This window comes from Phycodurus eques, chromosome 13, assembly GCF_024500275.1.
Source record: "Phycodurus eques isolate BA_2022a chromosome 13, UOR_Pequ_1.1, whole genome shotgun sequence".
Lineage (NCBI taxonomy): Eukaryota > Metazoa > Chordata > Actinopteri > Syngnathiformes > Syngnathidae > Phycodurus > Phycodurus eques.
The window spans coordinates 429773-454756 of record NC_084537.1 but is presented as its reverse complement, the minus strand read 5'-3'; the positions used below and the strand labels follow the sequence as shown (position 1 = coordinate 454756).

The following is a 24984-nucleotide window of genomic DNA, read 5'->3' as shown; positions in this document are numbered from 1 at the left end:
AATAAGTATTTAACAAGTCACCATTTTTCTCACTAAACTTCCAAAGGTACTATTGTCGTGAAAATGTGTCTCATCGCAAACCGCAACCCCAATTCCAATGAAGTTGGGACGTTGTGTTAAACATAAATAAAAACCGAATACAGTGATTTGCAAATCATGTTCGACCTCTATTGAATTGAATACACTACAAAGACAAGATATTTCTTGTTCAAACTGATAAACTTGATTGTTTTCAGCAAATAATCATCAACTTTGAATTTTACGGCTGCAACACGTTCCCAAAAAGTTGAGGAATGCTCATCAAACACGTGTTTGGAATATCCCACAGGTGAACAGGCTCTTTGGGAACAGGTGGGTGTAATACGTAAGAAGAAAGTCAAACATACCGCCATCAATTTGCATCCATCAGGTGATCCTCGCAAGATTTCTGACAGAGGAGTGCAAAGAATAATGAGAAGAGTTGTCCAAGAGCCAAGGACCACCTGGGGAGAGCGTCAAAAAGAGCTGGAATTAGCAGGTACTGTTGTCACAAGGAAAACAGGGAGGAATGCACTCCGCCGCCATGGCCTTTTATGGCTAGTATTAATGTGATATAGACGTATCTTCAAACAACAATAGACCAACGAAGCGGCGGGCCCAGACCTTGACACAAAGTCCCAACCCTGCATGAAAGTCTGTGCAGACCAACTCGCTCCAGTCTTCACACAGATCTTCAATGGATCTCTGGAACCGTGTGACGTCTCATCCTGTTTCAAACACAATCATCCCAGTCCCCTAGAAACCTGCAATCTCTCTTTTTGCACAATTGGTAAAAAAAATACACATTTTAAAAAATGTACCAACATTACCAGATAGCAAGCAACCCTTTATTGCTCAGTGTTTTGTTTTGTTTTGTTTTTTTCTCAATGTCTTTATGTCTCCCAAGTGTTCTCTGTTGTCATACTAGAGCGCCTCCAACTACCGGAGACAAATTCCTTGTGTGGTTTTTGGACATACTTGGCAAATAAAGAAGATTCTGATTCTAATCCCATAGCTTAAAAAAAATAAAAAATAAAAATCAATAGTGACAGGATTGTAGCGCCCTACAAAGTACCACCTCCGAAAACGTAAACCGACAGGTGAGTAAAACACATTGACAACTGTTACCGTGGGGAAACGCAAAAACATCTAACATTACAATGGACACATAATTAACCCAAATATGTAGGCCAGAAAATGCTGCTCGGCATGCTGGGAAGTCCGAGTCTACTTCTCCGGGTGCGCAAAAGATGGAACTAATGCGCGTCGCTCAAGTGAAATATTCTTTCGTGTGTTTTGTTGATATAAGGTGAAACCCCCAGCAGGAAGTTACCAGCCACCTGGCGAGAGCCAATCAGAACCAATAAATAATTTCTAAGACGTCTGCTCAAAACTTGTTGTTGGCCAATTTTATATACGACGACTATACTAGCAGCCTTGACAGTACAGGCGTTTGTTTTTTGCCTCCGATTGCTTGAACAATTTTGAAAACAGGAGCCGTTCTGCCAAAACACAAAAACAATTCCGAACCAGCGCGCAGTTTAACCTGTTATGCATTGTTGTGTGTCAGAAAGACATGATTGAAACCGGTTGAGGGCTGCACAACCGATGACGACGGTTGGTTCGGGCTTGGGAGAGAAGGACGGCGCGGTCTGCATACTGGAAATGGAGCACCGAAATGGAGGGAAGAAGATTGCTTGTTATTTTGACCTTGTCATTGGTTCGTGGTCTTTTGAGTTAGGAGACTACAGCAGGTTCCAAGAGTTTGGACAGAAATGGTCGGTGGAGATGGTTCTGAAGCCGTTTGGGGTTTCAAGGGTTTAGTCCATTTTTATTTTTTAATCACGTTGATAGGTTTGAGTTCGACAGAGGATTTTTTTTTTTTTTTTTTTTTTTGGGGGAAACTGTTCGGCATGTGGCTTTTTGTTTGGTTATAACATCAGTGCCACAACACAGAAAAGATTAGCTAGCATCTCCAGGAATCTAATTCTTTTTCACATTAAAATGAGTCCTCTGCGCTCCCCTTTGTCTGTAACTCTTACATTTGCAAAAAAAAAAAATGTAATGAGAAAGCAGCAATAATTGGCCAAATGAATAATTTGTTTCATCACAGCGTAATTAGCTCATATGTAAATTGCAGGGCCAAATGAATCCCAGTGCCCGCCTCTGTGTAATTAGCCTGTAATTCCACTGCATCCTGTGGAACAGGGACGAAGTTGGCAGGCCAAAAGTGTGTCGGATGCAACAGAGGGAGGGGCCGGGGAGTAATTAGAAATATCTCACATGAAGCACTTGAATATTAATTACAACCCTTTCTGTGTCCTCGCCTTCCCTCCTCTGCAACACGGTTGTGTCAGAGGAGGACATCACAAACCAACAAGGAACTTGGCTATTTCTTAATCAAAGATGTTCCTGATTTGCATTTATAATTGGGATTAATTAGGATTTTGTGTGTGTGTGCGCGCGCGCGTGCAGTAGTCATTTTAGCAGAAGGGAATATTTACACGGTTTGATGATGTCACTATCGAGTGTATGTACAGCAAGAAAGATAACCGCAAACTGCAGAATTGTATATTTAAAGTTTGTATTGAGTAAAAGCTGTAGTTGAAAGGCTGCATGCGTGTCACCTTGTTGATTTTGATGCTGGTCCTTTGGGATGCTACAAATGAACCCAATACACCATTTTTAATGAAATTGTGGCAAGTATTAATGTGATATTCAGGATAGTGGATCTTTTTTTTTTTTTTTTTTTTTTTAATTTGTCAGTGGATTAGAACTAAGACAAGGTATGACAAAAGTGTATTATTTTCAGTTTGGGTTGACTTCATCAGATCGTTGAAGACTATTGAAATTATTTACTGACAAAATGTCTCAGTATGTTGAGTGTCATTATCGAATAGTCCATTAGCGTTGTAGCATTTGGTTGAATGTGAGCAGATTGCAGCCCTCGATACGAGTTCCTCTCGAAGTTCATCACGTGACTTCTGTCGCAACATCAACAAACACCGCTGAGTAGTTCTGCAATTAGTTCTGCAAAACAACTTTATTGGTCATTAACCCATTGACATGGCTACCAATGGGCAATTCAGAGACAATTCATTATTGGTTAGCAGTTAGTCCATCTGAGACTTCAGAACTGTGAGGCAGATGCGCTAACCGCTAGGCCTGCCAAGTTTTCCTTTTGAATTGTTGTCGTCGTGCCCTCCCAGATGTATTCGCTGGTAACCCAATTTTCAAATCTGCTACAAATCGAGTCCTCGCCATCTTGGAAAATATTTGACAGTATCGGACACAAACCATACAACCTTGCATTCGCCATACGCGGCGAATGAGTGAAAAAACGAAAACAACGGTCAACTATATGAAGGATTCCCACAAAAACATTGGTGTTGAACGACCAAATCGGAGGGGCTCGCTTCCGCCGTTTGTGGTTCCGCTTGACCGTTATTGCAGTGATTTAGTTATATTATTGCTGGAAATGTGGAATCTGTCTTTTGTTAGTTTAGCTTTGAATACAGCTGACGCCTGCCGATTGGGTTTTTCTGTTTCAATGTTCGATGGAGAAAGCTTTGCGAGTTGTTGTGTACAAGTGTGGCTGATCACGTCCTCTTCAAGAATGCCTTGAAGACATGCGTCCGGTCCTTCATCAGCCTCCTCGGGTCACTTGAAAAGGTGGGCAGGAGGCATAAGAGCGGCGTAGAGATGGATCAATTTGCAGAATAGCATAAACATAAGTAATACAGTATGTAGCACATGACCTTGTCTTAGGCTGTCTAATTCAGTCTTGTGTAGTTTTGAGGGCAGCACCGCAAGCGACATTAAGTGCCTCGCTCCTACCCGGCGTACCCGCCGACACGCGGCCTCGGGCTCTCTGCTTGACAGCCTGCAATTAGAACTTCACCAGTAACTACCCTAGACCATCATTAACAGTTAATTAAATCAAATCTATCAGGAATTATGGGCTCAAACCTTGAAGGAATCCCTTCGAGAAAGCTCTCAAGACCAATTTAAATGAGAACAAGGAAAGCGAGCTTTTGTTCTGAAAAGTCTGCCTTTCGGGTCTTCAAATATCAGTCAGTATATCTTTGACGTACAAATGATCAATAAACCATATTGGGAGTGGAGCAGGATAAACAGCAGAAAAACATCCTCACAAATAATTATCAATTTTATTCCACCAAAAAAAAGCATCATATTTAACAAGAAGCCTGTACACATTAAACGGTGAGAACAAGATTTAAAATAGTCCATAATTTGAACACCAATTTGACAAAAATAACATCCGTTCTTTACTCTGGAACATATAAAAACTCCAAAAGACTGTATATCTATAAAAACATAGAAAAGTCAGTGTGGTTAGAAAGAGATGTTTCCTCCTTTTCACGTCTTCATCATGTGAACTTATATGTGTGACCGTCAAGGAATCGTTCTGTAATATTCATTCATCAAAGCACAGTTTAGGCCAGACATGCACTGAACACAGTTTGAATTCGCTAAAAGTAGAGGAACTTCTAATCTCTAACACACACTGAACCCCCTGAAATTCAACATGATGCCCATTGCCATTTTTTTGTCGAAGCTGGACTGAGAATGACAAGACAAATCGAGTTGGGACATTCAAGAATAAGTTGCGATTGCTCAACAAACGTCGAAAGAAGTGACTTTCCAGTTTCACATTTGTGAGCACTTACCTGATTGACAGAAATATAGTTGGCGAACATGTTCACCTTTGACCACGACCACCGTCGAATGGCAATAGGGAAGGTTATGCACTGTTGTATTCACGTCGAAGTCAGATTTTAGAATTCCACAGTGTTTCTTGGGTGAAAACTAACGAGTCGTACAGCACATTACACTTTTGAGAAAGTAACACTGTCGTCATACAACCACTTACTTTCAATTAACTGGTAATCCACAGTAGAATGCAGCACATTTAGGAAATAAGCTTTAAAAATGTGATAGAATCTTGTAAGTGAAATAGTAGAGCATTTCTGTCGTGCTTAACAAGAATCTATTGTGTTTGTAAAAACATGTCCCTGCTCCCTGTTTTGGATGAATTTCCGTTTTTTGCTGCAAATAGATTTGGGCTTTTTCTGTGCGGAAACTGTGCCACGATGTGCCGCTTTTGTGCGTCTGCTAACGATCAATACCGCTGATCTCTTTTCTGATACGATACTGAAAATGTAGTCCCTCAAAAGACTGAAGCATCCAAAGTATCGATATTTAATTTTGAGAATCAATCTTCTGGTATCAGCGGCATCAACATTTGAGACGCTATTGTTCCGTAATGGCATTTTGTCACTGCTGCTTTTGTTTGTATTTGAGCGTATTTTCACTTGGAAGCGCCACTCCATGATGCGCAAAGCCTACGTACAGTCTTCAGGACCTTTGACGCCGCAAAAAGACTATAATAGGAAGCGAACCAACGCCGGCCGCATGTTCACTCCTGGTGCAAGAAATTCAAAACAAATATGCAAGATATTGAAACAAATAGTTAAGACACAACAAAAGCTGCAGAGGGCAGATAAACGCGCATAAGCTCTGTTAACATTAACATTATTACAACTATTTATGGTAGTAGGGAACTACCTGACATAAAACTGTATTTTAACAACTAAACAGTGCCAGGCATGCTGGGAAATCTTCTGATTGCGAGTTTTAATGACGTCGTCATGGCGGCTTACCGTCAGAGGATGTCCCGGCGTCGTCGTGTAGTAGTTAAAATGCTGTTTTAAGTCCCTTCGTCCTCTCATCTCAATGCGAATGTTCATCGATCTTATGTGTGCTTATAAGTGATGCCAAAATTCCGCCATTTTGAGTAACGAGCAAAGTAACGCGTTATTTTTCCCGGGAGAAAAAAAAAAAAAAAACAATACAGCCATTCAACAGCATTTAACCCTTCACGCAGACCACTGATTTTCCACTAAGCGGAAGTAAGCAATTGGGGGGGTGATTGTAGATTCTATAATGCACGGTGCTTTTTTTCTACTGCAGATAAGTGATATTCCTGCCACTTGGCAGCTGCTGAAAGTAACTAAAAAGTTACTTTTTTCTAACTTGGTTACGATTGAAATCAAGTAATCAGTGAAGGAACTACGTTTTCAAGGTAACTGTGGCAACACTGCTGGTTATTCCCCCTCTGCTTTATCTGTGTCATAACTATTTTTTGATGATCTTACCTCAGGAGTGAACGTGTTATCTGGGCACATGACAGCTGGCTTTCAGTACGTTGTGTTGTGCGAGACGGCGGTCGTGCCCCCGCGCGCCCCCAACCACCGCAAGTCCTGTGGGAAACACTGAATGATATATTATTACTTTTATCCATATCGATGTGTATGAACGTGTGGCATAGAAAAGGTTCACTAACGCTAATCTACAAGGTGATTGAAAAGTAACTCCCTATATTAAAATACTTCTAATTTATTCATATGTTGTAATAGTTTTCTCAATTTGTGTCTGTAACGTTCCATGTTTAAAGGAGCAAGGACTTTGGAAGAACTTGAAGGGCGAATAGGAGAAGTTCTGTCTTCCATCCCACAAGAGTTCCTTGTGGGGTCAGTTCATGCGCTTCCCAAACCGCTGGCTAATGCCGGCGCCCATATCCAATTGTAAAGAAAAAACTCCATGCAATACACTTTCTTCTCATGTTCATTTCTTGTAAGAATTATTGTTTAGAAGTAAATGACAAGTACTTCAAAATGGGGAGTTACTTTTCAATCACCGCGTGTATATGAAAGTTTTATTTTTGAGAATGAGAAATCATGGAGTTGGATGAAGCGTCAAAAGGATATGAATCATAGTTAAGTTTCTGGGTGAGAACTCCGGTCAGAATGAACTCAGCGTTGTGGACATCTGGACAACAGAGAAACGTCACAGAATTGACACACACCTTTACGGATCACTGAATGCTTGTGCTTTAATCATTAGCTACACAGCTCTATACGTTTGAATGCGTGTGTGTGTACCTTACCAATATTTTTAAGGAAGTACTCTCGACACAGGTGTAGATCATTGTCACAAGAAATCAAGATGATCTCTGGGAGATTCTGCAGCAACACAACATGCCCTTGGTAAATTTCCCACTATTTATACTGACTTAATTGAGATTGAATTGTCTTTTTCCCTATGAACTGATTAGGAATTGAGTCAACAGAATACAAAGTATCTGGATGTAAATGTGAAAGGTGTGTTTCTGTGGTTTGGATGGAACGTTTTTGAAAAGCGTCCAAACGATTCGGTTCATCTGTTTTGGTTCAGTCTGCATGGTTTTTTCTCGAAGCAGTGATCAGTCGTGCTAATGCAAGCCGAGATGGCGGCGCGCATGGCTGCAGGAACCCATATAAGGTGGGTTCGGAAATTCAATCTGACGCTGTAACTTTACTCTAAGAGTGAGAACGCGCTTTGAGTTTCCCAACGGTCCGGAGTGTATTTTTGAATGGACCCTAAAATGCCTCACGATCGCCCCGAGCCACTGTTGATTTCTGGCTAATGTAGCAACGATGCCAGTTTGTAGCGCTCTCAATACGTTGGGATCTTGCATAGAAAACTACATTTTGCAACACTTTTAACTTCATCCCAAAGAGATTTGTTTTTAGCCTCTCTTTGGCTCCCGGGGCAGCATTGTAAGGTACAAAAATAAGTTTGTGTCTATTTCCTTGAAAATAAATAGTGCTGAAATACAGTATAGACGTATATGAGCCCTAGTGCTGTGTTGAACATAAGACCTAGTTCAGCAACCCGAGGATAGGCGAGGCTAGCGTGCAGCTAGTATCGATACAATCGATAGAATCTCCTCACATCAATATATTTTTCTTTGGAAGGCTAACTTGCCGAGCTCAGATCGATCCAGTTGGATCATAGGAATATAAATCGATAAATTGAAATAATGAATGAATCGTTACACCACTACGCAGAATTATTTGTTTTTTTTTCTTTCCTGTCAACTTTAGGGGTTCCATCAGTGTCTTCACTTTTAGTTGATGAGTCTCAAGAGCTTTGTCAGTATTACAACAGGGTGAGGAAATAAGCTTCATAGTCACCTTGTTTTGTTTATGCTCCATGATCTTCCTGTATGAGGGCTGTTTCGCGAGCAGCTTCCCTCCAGCGCTTTCCACGATCGACTTCATGGTGCTGAGACTAGGGCACATTCCAGGGGTCAGATAGAAATACTTTCCCTACAGGAGATAGAAACACAGTAAAGAAGGGGTCAATAGCAAGGCAGGGAGCTAAATACTGTACATGAAACACATGCATAAAGTATAGTAAGAGGCCAAGCCCACCCTTTTATTCTAACCAATTTAGTAAAGGGAAACTATACAGTAGAGACCCGACCAACATGACACATGACCGATTTGATATTTTTTAGGACAATGCTGATTCCGATATTTGGCAAAATAAAACTAATTTAAAAAATATATAATGACTAAAATGACTTTTTTGGTCCCTTAATGCTGACAACAATAAAGATATGAATTATAGGCAGAACATCGGACTGTTTTACAATACTGAAGTATTTAACTTTACAACCAGTAGAGAGAAAAAACACACTTTTTGTGTGTTTGAACGTCATTATCTTTGTCATATTGTAACATGTATTAAAAAAAATAAAAAATAATGCAAAAACCGTCACAAAAATAAATAAATAATGAATGAATAAATAAATTGGCCGATTTTTGCTGATTGAAAAGGGCTAATATCGGCCGATTAATTGGTCTGGCCGTACTATACAGGCAAAAGCATTGTGCCGCTTGGTCATTACACCTACAGTAAGTGGATAGAAAAGCAAAAATACAGTCAGACATGCAAACACCAAAGGCATGAAAAAAGTGACCAAAAACAACATTGTAGCGTGGGTCTGGGGGGATCCCCCGGAGAATTCTATTTTTTTTTTTTTTTTAACATAGATTAAGCAATCGGGAAGACTCTGGAGAGTATAGTATGGCAAAATAAACATATTTTCTTCTGGCAGAAAAACTTTGATGTACACTGCTCAAGTACATGCTGATGTACAAATTTAATATTAAAATTAAATTTGTCTCATTGCTTTTTTGTTTTGGCCTCTAACTTGAGCCAGGCCCATCTCTACCTGCCTGCACCTGATGCCTGCTTGAAGCTGTGCCACATGAACAGCATCCTCCTCTTTAAGCACTCTCATTCTGGAAAAGAATTGACTAAAATCATTGTCTGTTTCACTTCATTTTCCACTATTACCAGCTCATCCCAAATGCATCCTCCAGGAAAATATTAATCTATTATTTATCTGTTTTAATTGGCCATTTCTGAATTTGAAGTGAGTTCATTCTGTGTTGTGACATAAGCAACTGAGCGTCCCTAACATCGCTCAGTTGCTTAATACATTTAACATTAACATCTGGAAACTAATTAGATAATTGTAGGGGCGTTTCCTAATTAATGCAAAATGCTCTTGCCGCCGATGTTACCCGTGCTTCGCCGTTCCGCTATTTGGGCAGACAGTGCCAGACAAATACTATAACACATGAAAGCTGTGGTTTTTGTTCGTCTAAATGTAAACAAGAGTAGGGCGCCGCTGCCTTTATGGTAACGACGACCTTCCCAACATGGTGGCCACGTAGGCATGACCATCAGCCAGGCTGGCTTATCTCGTGTTAACACCTATGCCCGAGAAGCCCAATAGAAGACGTTATGTGAGGTCATATGACTTTGTGTAGTTTGATTGGTGAACTAGACATAAACGTCACTAGCTCTTAAATTCGTTTGGCGCAAACAGCGCCCAACACGGAAGTTGAAGTCGTAGTCTCGCGCACAAAATAGTTGATAAATAACCAATAATTGATCAATAAAAGCAGCGAGCAACATTTAGATAATTGTAACGTAGTAAAAGTACCATTGCTTCTTTATTTATTTATTTTGTCCTGTTCGGCTGTTAGGTCAAGCAGAATGGAGGACCTGTATCCCTTTTATGCGGGAACAGTTTTACTGTGTCAAAGTGGAGTTTTTAAGCTGTCACTGTGGTTTCGTAGTATTATAATTGATGTTTACTGAGAATCAGAGTCCATCAGTCGAACAGAACAAAGTTTCGAGAGGGGAGAGAGAAACAAAGACAAAAGACAAAGCACTAATTGTGAACAGGATGAGAAAAGTAAATCATGACAGATCTACAAAAATGACACATTAGATATGAGTGTTGTACACCCTGTGAGGGAAGGACAGGGCAAGACAGAACAGGACAAGGACAGGAGAAAAAGCATGCAGGACAAGGGTCGAGAACGTGGCTGTACAACTCAAGAGTGGTGGGATTGACTATGGAAATTATAAAAGTCGATAGGACGAGAACGTGAGTGAGGGGATACCCAAGCAATTTGCATATTCAAGAGTTATTTGTCGCACTAAGTGAGCGGCCCCCCACCCACCAAGAGTCCAAGGTGCGTGCGCCTGCGGACGAGGCTTTACACGATCAAGATTTTTGGGGCCGATCAGCGAGTTGAAAAAACTGATCACCGACCCGATCACAAGATGGAGGAATGTGTCTATTTAAATGACCTGTTCATTTACTGTATAGACTTGTGTACTTGATTGCTCAAAATATTATATTTACAATAAATCATGTATCTTTGTTGCTCTATTTATGCCAGTGAGGCAAAGTGACAGACAGAATAAATGAATGGTCTTCTATTAGATGGCAGGAAGTACATACAGTCATTAATGTCTCCACTTTTTGTGACATTATTGTTTGTTGGTGTGCGGTGAGATTTTTCAATTGTAAAATATGTGCCTTGGCTCCATCAAGTTTGGAAATCACTGCTCTAGTCAGATCGTGTATTCTAATCAGTCAGGTCAAACCAACATTGCATGACAAATAATGGCTGCTAACTTACTGTCATTAAATTACTTTATTTTTCATTAAATGTTAAATGACTTCACCCACACCGAAACTTTAGAGCACGGTTCGACAGAACGGCAGCATGTTTTTACGTCCAACCGTTCGTGTTACCATTCGCTTGCTCGGCTACGTAACGTTTTTGTTTGCTTGCTTGCGAGCCGTATCGTATTAAAAGTACGAGAACATACCTCAAGCAAGCCTGAAACGAACGTCCTCTCCTGTCCTGAGCACCGGTGACCACCAACACACGTTTTTCCACATTTTGTCCTTAGAATACAGTCGACGTGATCCCACTTGTTGTCATCGCCACGGTAACGAGTGTATCCCGTCGCATTTGAGTTGACAAGATAAAGCCCAATGAGCGTAAAAAAACGGGATGCGGTGGTATCGGAAAACAAGGTTTTATTGCAGTAGTCTGACATAGGGCAATCTTGAAAGAGCAAATGTGTCTTGTCGTCTGAATTACGTGTTCTCTGTCTCAGACGTGCTCCACACCGCCGACATGTTTTTTGTTGTTGTTTTTTTTTAAATAACTTTATTGGCCGTCAGATATTTACAGTACTACGCCAAAAGACACGCGACAAGGCTAAAAATAAACTCTCTTTTGGATTCAAATATACTGTGTAAGATGGAGACGCGGAGTAAATGTCTTTTGCGCAGCCGATCGATGCGAATGACAGTAAAGCCAATTAGCCGATCAGCATAAAATGTTAATTTTGGCTGATACCGATAAAGCCGATAGAATCGGTGAAAAGTCTACTGTGGACACATGCAAGTAAATTGACACCGTTTTGCATGCACAAGAACTGACAGAAGTGTCCTGTAATTGCGGTGCCTGCACCGCAGAGGTTAAGGACCCCACCCAATCAATCGAGGGGCGGTATCGGGCCCAAGGGTACACCGAGAGCAGCCCGGCAGACGGGACACGTCCCACACCGAGGGACCCAGGACCGAGGCGCCCTGACGACCGGCCACCCGGTGGGGGCCGCAGGGACCCAATGCCGCCACCCCCCCCCAGCCAACTCATGCGGTATTTTTGTTCATATAACCTTGAAGAGTGGTGCACTGTGGGCTTTCATGAGGGATTCTTCCAGACTGAAACCAAACAAGACCTCAGCTTCGGCATCCCTCAGAATGTAGCTCTGCTCCTCTGGAACACATACACAGGTACAGTATATCCAAGTTAGCCCGAGCTACAACCACAGAAAAAAACACCACTAAGTGAGCTTTAAAAAGCTAATGCTAACACACATGATATTAGCTAACTGGAAATTTTAATTGCAGCACCCAGAGTACTTTGGTCGTGTCCACACAAACATACCGACAAACTTCTGGCACCTCCAGCTCTCTTCAAGCCACTCTGGGGTGACAATGTGTTTCACCACAGACATTGCGGTGAGAAATTTGACAGTGCGCTTCACTTTACTTGCCACTAGGTGTGTCACCTTCAGACTGCCATCTGCTACTTCACCACCTAAAGCATACAGCCTCTGAGGGAAGAAGCAGAGGTTACGAGTTTTGATGCAGTCCCAGAACATTGGCGTACGTACACTATAATGCCAAAAGTATTTGCTCACCTGCCTTGACTCATGATTTTAAGTGATATCCCATTCTAAATCCATGTGGTTTAATATGATGTTGGTCTACCCTTTGCAGCTAGAACAACTTCAACTCTTGTGGGAAAGCTTTCAACAGGGTTTAGGAGTAACTTTGTGGGAATTTTTGCCCATTCTTCCAGGAGCATATTATTGAGGTTACACACCGTAGTAAGCAAGAAGGCCTGGCTCACTGTCCACTTGAAATCAACCCAGAGATGTTCAATTGTGTTGAGGGCAGGAATCTGTGCAGGCCAGTCAAGTTCATCCATACCAAACTCTTTTACCCATGTCTTTGTGGACCTTGCTTTGTGCACCGTTGCACAGACATGTTGGACAAGGAAGCGGCAATCCCCAAACTGTTTGACTGTTGGTTTGTCTCTTGGTATGCTGAAGTTTCACTGGCGCTCAGGGGATAATATTTTGAACATTTCTAACTTTGTGGGAACAGTTTGGTCCCTTCCTGTTCCAACATGACTGTCAAATCAGTGCACAAATTAAGGTTAATAGAGACATGGATGAGAGAGATTGATGTGGGTGAAGTTGACTAGCCTCCACAATCCTGACCTCAACCCTATAGAACACTTTTTTTTTTTTTTTATAAAGAAGAATCACCTTTATTGTCATGAACATGCATGCATGCACACAAAATTGGTTCTCTCCATTTTACCCATCACAGTGAACACAGACACATACACGTTAGTGAAACACACTGGACTTTTGGATGAATTTACAGCGGAGACTAAGAGACAGGTCTTCTCGTCCAACATCAGTGCGTAACCTCACAAATACGTTTCTCAAAAAATTGTCATAAACTCCCATAAACACACTCCGAAAACTTGTTGAAAGCATTTCCTGAGGAGTTTAAGATGTTTTAATTGCAGAGGGTAGACCAGGGGTGTCAAACTCATTTTAGTTCGTGGGCCACATCCAACCCAATTTGATCTCAAGTGGGCCGGACCAGTATATCCGTGGCCTTATAAGCTATAAATAACGACAATTCAACTTTTTTTTTTTGGGTGCACATAATTACAACTACATTTGTAATCTTGAAAGAGCAAATTTGTCTTGTAGTCTGATTTATTACATTACATTACAGCATTACGTGTTGTCTGTCCCACACCGCCATGTTTTTTTTTTAATAACTTTATTGGCCGTCAGATATTTACAGTACTACGTCAAAAGAAGCGCGACAAAGCTAACAATAAACTAGCGTTTGGATTAAAATATACTGTGCACGATGGCGACGCAAAGTAAATGTCTTTTGCGGAGCCAATCGATGACGTCATACATCGGATCGGCGAATTATGACATTAAAGCCGATCAGCATAAAATGCTAATTATCGGCTGATACCGATCAGGCCGATAAAATCGGTGTAACGTCTAGTGTTTTGTTTTACTGTTCATTGGAGAGAGACTGGTACTAAAATGGACTCTTGAGCAGATTTACCTTTGTGTATTGCTGAACTTGTGTGGGCTCGAACCCTGTGAAAATAACTCTTGGAGTGGACTCCGGTGGAAGCTTCTTACTGGGGGACTGGATCTCCTCAAGTCTGTTAAAACACAATCTACAAGATCAATATTGGATACAAGAAAGTAGGTAGTGTGAAAAGACTGGATTGAGAGCTGCTGTACTGACCGGGCTTTTTTGTTGGCTGGCTGGTTAGTGGAGTCAGCCAGCTTCTGTTTCTGGATGAGCTGCAGGTTCTAAACCGTAGACGATCATCAGAAAATCAAGAAAGTCAAGTCCACTAAACTGTAACTCAAGAGTTATTAATCGGACTAGAATTTCAACAAGAAATATACTGTACTATGTGGTGTCTTGAGATACGAGTGACTGAGTTTTGAGATACCAGCCGTCGTTCGACAGACATAATGGCAAACTCCATTGACGAGCAAATGGTGACACTAAGCAATATCGACAATGCAGCGCTACAGCCCTTGAAGCAAATGATTGAGCACAAACGGTGCTGCAGCAACACATATATACAGATTATATAACAGTACTCAGTCATATATTATTTATCCTTTGTGAAGAACGACTAATGTTAGTGTTGTACTGATGAGCAGATGAGTTGAGACATCTCCATATACAGTATATCCATCTAGCCGTCTTATACTGCCCCCAGATGGCCAAGCCAGACACACCAGAAGGAACAGCACAATAGCCATTCAATTGATACTGTGTGACAAACAGTTTTAGTTTTATCCATCCATCCATCCATTTTCTGAGCCGCTTCTCCTCACTAGGGTCGCGGACGTGCTGGAGCCTATCCCAGCTGTCATCAGGCAGGAGGCGGGGTACACCCTGAACTGGTTGCCAGCCAATCGCAGGGCACATATAAACAAACAACCATTTGCACTCACATTCACACCTATGGGCAATTTAGAGTTGTCAATTAACCAACCGTGCATGTTTTTGGGATGTGGGAGGAAAACAGAGTGCCCGGAGAAAAGCCACGCAGCCACGGGAAGAACATGCCAACTCCACACAGGCGGGGCCGGGGATTGAACCCTGGTCCTCAGAACTGTGAGGCAGACGCTCTAACCAGTCCGCAACCGTGCAGTTTTAGTTTTATTTCTATGTAATTATGTTATTTAACGTATGTTTTTATGATGTTTATATTAAGTACAATATTACAGAGTGCTATTTACTCTAATTGAAATTCACATTTCAATTTTTTTAATTTTTGAGGTGAAGGTTGGAACGGATTAATGGCTTTTCCATTCATTTTGAGATACAAGTGTTTTGAGTTAAGTGCATAGTCCATCAATCCATCCATCCATTTTCTACCGCTTATCCGAGGCCAGGTCGCGGGTGCAGTAGCTTTAGCAGGGACGCCCAGACTTCCTTCTCCCTAGCTACTTCATCCAGCTTTTCCGGGGGGATCCTGAGGCGTTCCCAGGCCAACCGAGAGACATGGTCTCTCCAAGGTGTCCTGAGTCGTCCCCAGGGTCTCCTCCCGGTGGGAGTCACCCAGGAGGCACCCTAATCAGATGCCCGAGCCACCTCATGTGGCTCCTCTCAATGCGGAGGAGCAGCGGCTCCACTCTGAGCCCCTCCCGGCGGATGACCGAGCTTCTCACTCTAAAGGAGAGCCCAGACACCCTACGGAGGAAACTCATTTCGGCCGCTTGTATCCGGGATCATGTTCTTTCGGTTACGGCCACAGCTCGTGACCATAGGTGAGGTTAGGAACGTAGGACGACCAGTAAATTGAGAGCTTCGGCTTTCGGCTTAGCTCCTTCTTCCCCGCAACGGACCGATACAAAGTCCGCATCACTGCAGACACTGCACTGATCCACATGTCGATCTCTCGTTCCATTCTTCCCTGACTCGTGGACAAGTCCCCAAGTTACTTGAACTCCTCCACTTGGCGAAGGATCTCATCCCCGACTTGGAGAAGGCACGCCACCCTTTTCCGACTGAGGACCAAGTACTGATTTTCATCCCAGCCGCTTCACACTTGGCTGCGAACTCCTCCTGTGAGAGTTTGAGCTCACGGCTTGATATAGCCAACAAAACCACACAATCTCCAAAAAGCAGAGATGCAATACCGAGGCCACGAAAACAGACCGCCTCTACGCCTCGGCTGCCCCTAGGAATTCTGTCCATAAAAGTAATGAACAGAATCAGGGACAAAGTGCAGCCTTGGCGCAGTCCAATCCTCACCGGAAACGAGTTCAACTTACTGCCAGCCCACACCTGCTCGGCGCCTCTCACCGTGGGCAACTCCAAAGTGGAAGAGAGTCCAACCCCTCTCAAGAGGACTGGTACCAGAGCCCAAGCCGTGTGTGGAGGTGAGCCAGACCTTTTCCAGTCAGAACTTCTCAACCTAACACACCAGCTTGGGCTCCTTCCCTGCCAGAGAGGTGACATTCTACGCCCCTAGAGCCAGCTTCTGTAGCCAGGGATCGGATGGCCAAGGTCCCTGCCTTCGGCCACCGCCCAGCTCACACTCCACCCAACCCCTATGGCCCCTCCCACAGGTGGTGAGCCCACGGGAAGGGGGACCCACATTGTGCTAGTGAGCTTGGGCTGTGAACGCCCGTGTCACATGGGTGCAGGCCCGGCCACCAGGCACTCGCCATCGAGTCCCACCTCCAGGTCTCGCTCCAGATGGGGGGGCCCCGTGACCCGCAACTGGGCAAGGGAAACCTAAATCCATTTATAATATTCACCATAGGGGTTTGCCATGTGTGGCCCAATCAGGGGCGTCAAGCCCCAAACAACTTAGCTCCTAGGATCATTGGGACACACAAACCCCTCCACCACAATAAGGTGACGGCTCCAGGAAGTGTATGGTCACAGAACAAATTGCTCGTACCGCAAGGCACCACTGTACGAATAGAAAACCAACTCACCGCTAAAGCTTCTTGAGATATTTTGATTGGTGTTCTCCAAGGAGCTAAACCAAATAAAAATTAAAAAGTCAAAAGCGTTTATATTATATATACATACATTTTATATTATAATAACATATAGTAAACTGGTTGCTCAAAACACTACATACCAAGCAGGTTCTGGACCAGTTGTAGGTTTGGCACCAGAGGCTCAGGATGCGTATAAACTGAGTATCTGCTGTGCTGAATTTGTCTTAGTGCTTCAAAGTTTCCCAAAAGAATATCACACATCCACTGGGCGTTTACACATGGAATTTTCCATTCTTTGGCCTTCTCATACTTAAGTCCGGTGGGTCTAGAGAGAAACCCGCAACACAGATACATTAACAACACGGTGTTGGTGCTTTATAGGCCAAAACATGACACAGGCACATTTAGAAACGATGAAAATCCCTGCAGAAAATTGTTCTATATACAACCCCAATTCCAATGAAGTTGGGATGTTGTGTTTAACATAAATAAAAACAGAATACAATGATTTGACAATCATGTTCAACCTATATTTATTTGAATACACTACAAAGACAGGATATTAATGTTCAAACTGATCATTAATTTAGAATTTTATGGCTGCAACACGTTCCAAAAAAGCTGGGACAGGGTCATGTTTACCACTGTGTTACATCACCTTTTCTTTGAACAACATGCAATAAACGTTTGGGAACTGAGGACACTCATTGTTGAAGCTTTGTAGGTGGAATTCTTTCCCATTCTTGCTTGATGTACAGGTTCAGCTGTTCAACTGTCCGAGGTCTCCGTTGTCCTATTTTACGCTTCATAATGCGCCATACATTTTCAATAGGTGACAGGTCTGGACTGCAGGCAGGCCAGTCTCGTACCCGCTCTCTTTTACTACGAAGTCACACTGTTGTAACGCGCAGAATGTGATTTGGCAAGCACACCAGATTTTATTGTGTCAGTACGCATTTGTGTCACCCAAATATTTTTGGGGGATTTTTGGAGGGGGACCACAACGGTAGACGGGGCTCGAGTACCATTGTCGATCACGTACAACTCTTTCAAAATAACAAATCTTTCGAGTGAATGTACTGAATGGAATCATTTTGTGAACTGATTCGTTCCCTTCTCAGTTAAATTGAGCTCAGCTGTGAGACTGTGGCACACAAGAAAGCACCCCAGTTAATAAATAAACTGAAGACATTGTTGACATGATTTCCCCAGTTACCACACATTGGGCCCCTTCTTACTCTTTGCAGACAAGGACAGTGTTGCTCCGGCACAGGTACCCGGTGTATCTAGCACCAGCCAAGTAAGCCATCAACTTCAAGTCATCTCTGTCAGCGTCCACAAAACCAGTCACAGAGATAATCTGAGAGGAAAAAAGGTTGATTACGAAAGAAGCAAGCAATAGTGAAAAGACATACAATAGCGTATAATAGCACAAACCTAATACAACAATAAATAGCCCATCCATTTTGCAAAAAGATTTGCAGCTAATCCTACGACTTAATTATGATGGTTAGAGTAAATGTGTTTTCTTGATCTAATTTGAGTTTTAACATTTGATTTGGGAAGCACATCTGCTTCACAGTCAGGAGACCCGTGTATGTAGGTCAGTGGGAACTTGTGTGTGGAGATTTTCTAAAGGTACCAAAGGTCTAAAGGTTCCTCCCAAAACCATGCTACTTAGGTTAACTGAAGACTACATCTCCTATAGGTGTGAATGTGAGACTTGGGCTGCAATGAGTACTCAAATGTTTTGAGTATTTCAAGTACAAAAAATGCTGAAGGATTTGTTTTCTGGCTCAGGGATTCGCTTATTTAACTCATTCATTGCCAGCCCTCCCAGTTTGATACGATAAGGTATATTACAGTAGCTGATAACTGCCAACTTGCCTTTTACTAGGGACAGAACTCTCTGTGATTGCACCCCTACTAGGCCTATAACAGCGACTTTACTGTATTAATTGGACCATGCCTGTGAATATTCTCATTCATCCAGGTCATTTTAATCTCAGACCAGTGAATCGATTGCAACTGTACTGTTCTGTTTGTCTTAAAACACGTTTCGGCTCTCACCTGAGCAGGCTTTATCAGCTCATAAAACAAGGCTTAGTGAGGATGCACTAGCGAGTCTTTGTGTGGAAAACAACTATTTAGGCTCCAATTTAGAGGCATGCCCCACACCACGAACAGTATTATTCTTTGGAATTAAAAAAGGAGAGCCGTTAATCTGCCTGGCCAAGAGGCCATTTTCAGTCCACCAGATTTTTTGGGTGGAAACTCCCTCATTAATATTGCAGCTGAGTCTTGACCAAAGGAGTTTGCCTGTGTTGTGCCATGTGTCTGCTCAGTGGTTGCTTGCGTCTGCAGAGTCTACCTGAACATTGAGGAAACCAAGCAACCACTGAACAGATGCATGGCTCAGCTATCTACCTGAACCTTCAAGAGAAAAAGCACTCATTTGAGGACACAAATGTGTATATTCTGGACAGGAAAGAAGACATGGTTTGGAAGAGGGGTGAGAGAGGCCATATATATATAAAGGTGGAAAAACCATCGCTGAACATCTATCGTCCACTTCCAATGCCTTCCTTTCGTCCATTCCAAAGAAACTCAATACTTTTGCTTGATCGTTAGATAATGCCACAACCACTTAACAACTGAATGGAATATTAATGAGGAAGTTTCCACCCATCAACTCTGGTGAATTGACAATGGCCTTCTCGGCGTAACAGCTCTCCCCCTTTTTTTTTTTTTTTTTTAAATTCCAAAGAATAATACCATTCATGGTGTGGGGCATGCCTCTAAATTGGAGCATATATAGTGGGGTTTTCCACACAAACACTGGCTCATGAATCCTAACTAAGCCTTGTTGCATGAACTGATGAAGCCTGCTCACATGAGAGCCGAAATGTCTTCTAAAACAAACAGAACATTCCAGTTGCAATCAACTCAATGCCCTGAGATTAAAATGACCTGGATGAATGAGAATATTCACAGGCATGGTCCAATGAATACAGTAAAGTTGCTGTTATATGCCTAGTAGGGGTGCAATCACACAGAGTTCTCCTGTCCCTAGTAGAAGGCAATGTGGCAGTTATCATTAAGAGTCAGAACACAACAATGGCATTGGACGCCGGAGCATTTGAATCTGCAATATCAATTTCCAGGCCCACCTCATCCAATCATGCTGTGTGGCCAGTGAACTGTACCGATCTTGAGCACTTAAATTCATCAAATGAACCGGACATGAGGGGACAAGTGCACCCAAGCATGGTGCGGATTACGGAGTCTGAGTGTGTCCAAAAAAAGTATCGCTTTCCTTGGGTAGTGACAACTGTCATGACTGGATAAATTTATAGAATCAAATTAATAATGCAGTAGTATGACATACATGATGAGAGCAAGGCTTGGCTCCAGGAGGGAAGGCAAATGGCAGATGGAGTGTCCGATGAGGAGGCACCATCCTCTTCCTTTTAAGCACTGTGTTGAGCCAGTGGGCTGTTACACAACGTTTTCCCTCTCTGAGGGCCTGAAGGGAGAGAGACAATCGCCACAATGACAAGGGTGTCAAAAAAGAAAAGAATATCTTGACATGCTGCTTGGTAAGCACATTTTATACTTTACATATCACTCCTTGTTTGTATGCGTTAGCACAAAAAAAAAACATTTGCTGACAGGCACTCTGTGCAGAAAGATGTGTCAGCATCGAGTAATTTGTCTCTGGCCCCTTGCCTGCGAGAGGCAATGATGAGAGGTTTAGCAGATTATTCCCGCTTAACCACTGGTTGGCTAGCTTCTGTAGCAAACAGGGGCTACAATTTGGAGATAATTGGACTACGTTCTGGAGGACTCCCAGCTTGATGAGGGCGGACGGCCTTCACTCTAACGGGGTACGCGATGTAAACACCAAAACCACCAAATGAAAGATCAGACTCTCTTCTTTCATCAGATAAAAATAGTTTGTCTCAAGCTTATAGCGTTCCTTAGTAATCAGCAGTCAAATATACGCGACTATCAGCCAACTCTGTTTCTGGAAGGAAAAAAATGGAGAAAACAGCCTTTGCAGACATCAAGCTGAACAATGACTTTGACACCAATATTTTTTTCTTTCGGGAAAATCTCAAACATCTTAACATAAAACAACACTGAGAAAGTACTTTTGACAGAAAAGTTTATTTACAAGTACAATTATGTACAGAATTTACATGAGACAAAAATGCATGAACAAATGGGCCTCTCCCACACTTGCACTTTCTTCCTCCAAATTCTCCTCCTCTACCGTTTGCTCAATAGTCCAGGTTTTTCTTACCTTGCGCATAAAATTGAGCAAAGTTTTATCCAAATCTTATTTTATTCTTCTGTTGGCAGTGAATGGGATCTCGTGTGGTTGTCATTCTCCTTGAAACCAGTCACTACTTCTGCTTGAAGCAGAACCTGTGTATTTTAGAAATATAACTATTACTATAAAAACACATTGTTGAAATTGCTGTCGTGGGACGTGGAGAAAAAAAAAAGCTTTCAATTACCTTTTTTTGTCTGCACTGCCTACTGGAATGGCAGTCGAACGTCTGCTGGATGCATAAAAAAAAAAAACTTACTTTTCTTCATTGCAATCCTAAAAGATGCTCGACTCATGGGTGTTGAATTACTGCAAGATGGACGAAGTGGAAAATTCAAATCAGTACTGGCAAGCAGACGTTACATTGTAATGTGAACTAGTGGGACTAAATTATGTTTTTATGTAACAAGGATTGAATGAGCGTGTTTGCTCGCAAAATGTAGCTAACCTCTTCGTCTTCGCCCGAGTCGGACTTCATCGATCTTCATCGGAGAAAGCTCTTGATGAAGCTCGCCTGGCTATCCAAAAAGGAGTTCACTATCTGACGATTCCGGATTCCATTTATCCAAATCCTGGTCGGCAGACGATCAGTTGGCAAGCGGCCGAGAGCATCCCGCCATATGTATGGGCCAGCATTTTGCACGATAGCTTTGGAACAAAGAGAGCGTCATCCTCCCCCAAACTTTGTGAGTTCATATGTTGCGCGTCCTATCAAAGGAGCGGGTGTCGCCCTCATCTCCGATTCCGTTTTCAACCTTAGCACTCGCCCAAACATCGACTTTAAAACAGTCGCGGCTCAATCTACAACGCTATTGCCGTTCTATCTTGCAGTGAGATACCACCCGCCCTAACTGGCTTTTTAGATGAATTCTTAGAATTTATTGTGGACTTGGTGACTCATGCAGACAATATATTAATCATGGGGGACTTTAATATAGGAATATATATATGAATTCCCCATCGGAAACCTCTTTGTGCAGCATTTCAGACAATAATTGATACTTTCGTTTCATGCAATTAATCCACGAACCGACCCATAATAATGGTAATAGTTTAGATTTGGTTTGAACCTGCAGCGCTGCGACCTCAAATGTAATGGTACTTCTCTATACCACTGCTATGTCCGACCATTGCTTCATAAAATTTGAATCGTTCTGACCACAACCAAAGCTATAGCGGCCATAATATTAGTTCTTCAACTACTACTGCACTCGCCGAGCTACTTTATTACCTTCAGCAATTGCCTCTTTTCCTTCTTGTGGGTTCTATTGATAATCTTTGTTTAGTATTTATATGCTGCCGCTTGGCAATACCCTACGCAAATATAACATTAGCTTTCACCGTTATGCTGACGATACTCAGATATACATGCCATTAAAATTAACGAGCCGATGCGATTGCACTAATCTGGAGTCATGTCTGAGATTAGAGATTAAACAGTGGATGTCCTGTCCTTTTTTGCTCCTTAACCCTGAGAAAACTGATCTGTTGATTACTGGCCCTGCAAAACATAGCCACTTGTTTAAGGACACCACTAAGAGTTTTGACAAAATCATCACCCAAAGTGAGTCAACAAAAAATCTTGGCGTTAAATATTTCACTCAACTCTCTCCTTTCAAAAGCACATTAAGAAATGCGTTTTTTCCCATCTTCGCAAAAGCACCGAGATAGGGCCCATCCTATCCGCCAGTGACGCCGAGATCATAGTCCATGCGTCTGTTATGTCTCGCCTCAACTATTGTAACGTGCTGCTTTCTGGTCTTCCTATGTCTAGTATTAAAAGCCTGAAGTTAGTACAAAACACTGCAGCAAGACTTGACGAGGATGAAAAAGTTCGATCGTACTACCTCCATGCTGGCCAACTTCCATTGGCTCCCGATCTACCGGAGATGTGATTTTAAGGTCCTGTTATGTATTCATAAAAGTTTACCCACTTTGTTTAAGATCATCAAACAAATGTAAATACAAGTATCAGACCAAAATATAACCAGAATATAACCCAAGTGAATTTAAAATGCTGTTTTTAAATGGTGATTTCATTTATTAAGGAAAAAACATTACTCAAAGTTACCTGACCCTGTGTGAAAAAGTAATGGCTCCCTAAACCAAATAACTGGTTGGGCCATCCTCAGCAACAAGAACTGAAATTAAGCTTTTTCTCTAACTGGCAATGAGTCTTTCACATCTTTGTGGCGATATCTTGGCCCACTCTTCCTTGCAGAATTGTTTGAATTCAGCAAAAACGAGGGGTTTTCGAGCATGAACGTTCCTTTTAAGGTCATGCCACTGAAATGTCAATCGGATTCAAGTCTGGACTTTGACGAGGCCACTCCAAAACCTTCATTTAGTTTTTTTAAGCCATTCAGAAGTAGTGCTGGTGTGTTTTGGATCATTATCCTGCTGCAGAACGCAAGTGCGCTTGAGCTTGTCGTCACAAACTCATGGCTGAACAGTCTCCTTCAGGATTTCCTGTTAAAGAGCGGAATTCATGGTTCCATCAATCACAGCAAGTTATCCAGGTCCTGAAGAAGCAAAACAGCCCAATGCCATCACACTACAACCACCATGTTTGGCTGTTGGTATGATGTTCTTTTTCTGAAATGCTGTGTTACTTTTACGCCAGATGTAACGAGACACACACCCTTCCAAAAAGCTCAACTTTCATCTCATCAGACTTGTGAATCATTCAGATGTTTTTAAGGAAGTAAGACGAGCCTTCATGTTCTTTTTGGTCAGCAGTGGTTTTCGCCTTGGAACTCTGCCATGGATGCCATTTTTGCCCAGTCTCTTCCTTATTGTTGTGTCATGAACACTGACCTTAACTGAGGCAAAGGAGGCATGCAGTTCTTTAGAGTTCCTGAGTTCCTTTGTGGCCTCCTGGATGAGTCATTGCTGTTTTCTTGGGGTAATCTTTGTAGACCGACCACTCCTAGGAAGGTTCACCACTGTTCCATCTTTTCTCCATGTGAGGATAATGGCTCTCCCTATGGTTCGCTGGAATCCTAAAGTTTTAGAAATGGCTTTTGTTATCCTTTCCAGACTGCTAGTTGTCAATAACTATTTCTCGACTGTTCTGGACTTTCTTGAGGTCGTGTCATTTTGTTGCAGCTTTTTTAGATCTTTCGTCCGACTTGATTTTGTCGGGATGGATTCTGTTCGTCATTTTTTTGATTGAACAGATATGGAGGTAATCAGTCTTGGGTGTGTTCAGTAAAAATTAACCCAAAATTGTCATTAGCCACAATGAATTCATGATTTAACAAGGGGGGTAATTACTTTTTCAAACAGGTCCAGCTAACTTTGAATAGTTTTTTTTCCTTAATAAATGAAATCATTTAAAAACAGCATTTTAAGTTCACTTGGGTTATATTTGTCTGATAGTTACACATTTTTATGATCCTAAAGCGGGGAAAGTATGCAAAAAGAAGGGGGCTTTTTCACGGCACTGTAGTTGTAACTTGTGTTCCGTCCTGAAACCTACGTAAAACACTGGTCTTTTGGTGACTCGGAGAGAAGAAAAAGTCGGCAGGCTCTCGAGCGTTTTGTATTTGGGCCCTAGTACTACCCGCGGATATTAGAGCTGCTAACTCAGTAGAAATGTTTAAATCCCAACTTAAGACTTCTTTCTACTCTGGCATTTTGTTAAAGGTCCCGTACTTTGGCTATTTAGACCTGGACTATAGTAATAAAAGTATAAGTGTCAGTTTCATTACACAAAACACCTTACTTTTGTCATACCAGTGTTTAGAAAAGGCCGCTCTGACAGCTACTTTTGTTTGACCCAGTTTTGTATCCGCTTT

The 24984-nt window shown here is 42.2% G+C and overlaps 1 protein-coding gene across 4 annotated transcripts in view; it reads right to left on the bottom strand.

Moving 5' to 3' along the window:
- Positions 1-672: 672 nt before the first annotated feature.
- Positions 673-24984, bottom strand: part of paxip1 (PAX interacting (with transcription-activation domain) protein 1) — a 38498-nt gene continuing 14186 nt past the window's right edge. Inside the window, exons 12-23 of one of the 4 annotated variants that reach the window (XR_009769693.1) lie at positions 20237-20374; positions 18087-18208; positions 16989-17173; positions 16840-16883; positions 14114-14181; positions 13925-14027; positions 12201-12369; positions 11929-12029; positions 8058-8192; positions 6989-7064; positions 6198-6870; positions 673-3901 (exon numbers count right to left, since the gene is read on the bottom strand). Coding sequence is in view for 3 of the 4 variants with exons in the window: in XM_061694422.1 (XP_061550406.1) it covers positions 6758-6870; positions 6989-7064; positions 8058-8192; positions 11929-12029; positions 12201-12369; positions 13925-14027; positions 14114-14181; positions 16840-16883; positions 16989-17173; positions 18087-18208; positions 20237-20374 (1254 nt within the window). In the remaining variant the exon portion in view is untranslated. Of the gene's footprint in view, positions 3902-4173; positions 6871-6988; positions 7065-8057; positions 8193-11928; positions 12030-12200; positions 12370-13924; positions 14028-14113; positions 14182-16839; positions 16884-16988; positions 17174-18086; positions 18209-20236; positions 20375-24984 lie in introns of those variants that run through there. The other 3 variants (XM_061694423.1, XM_061694422.1, XM_061694424.1) reach the window with 3 other exon arrangements.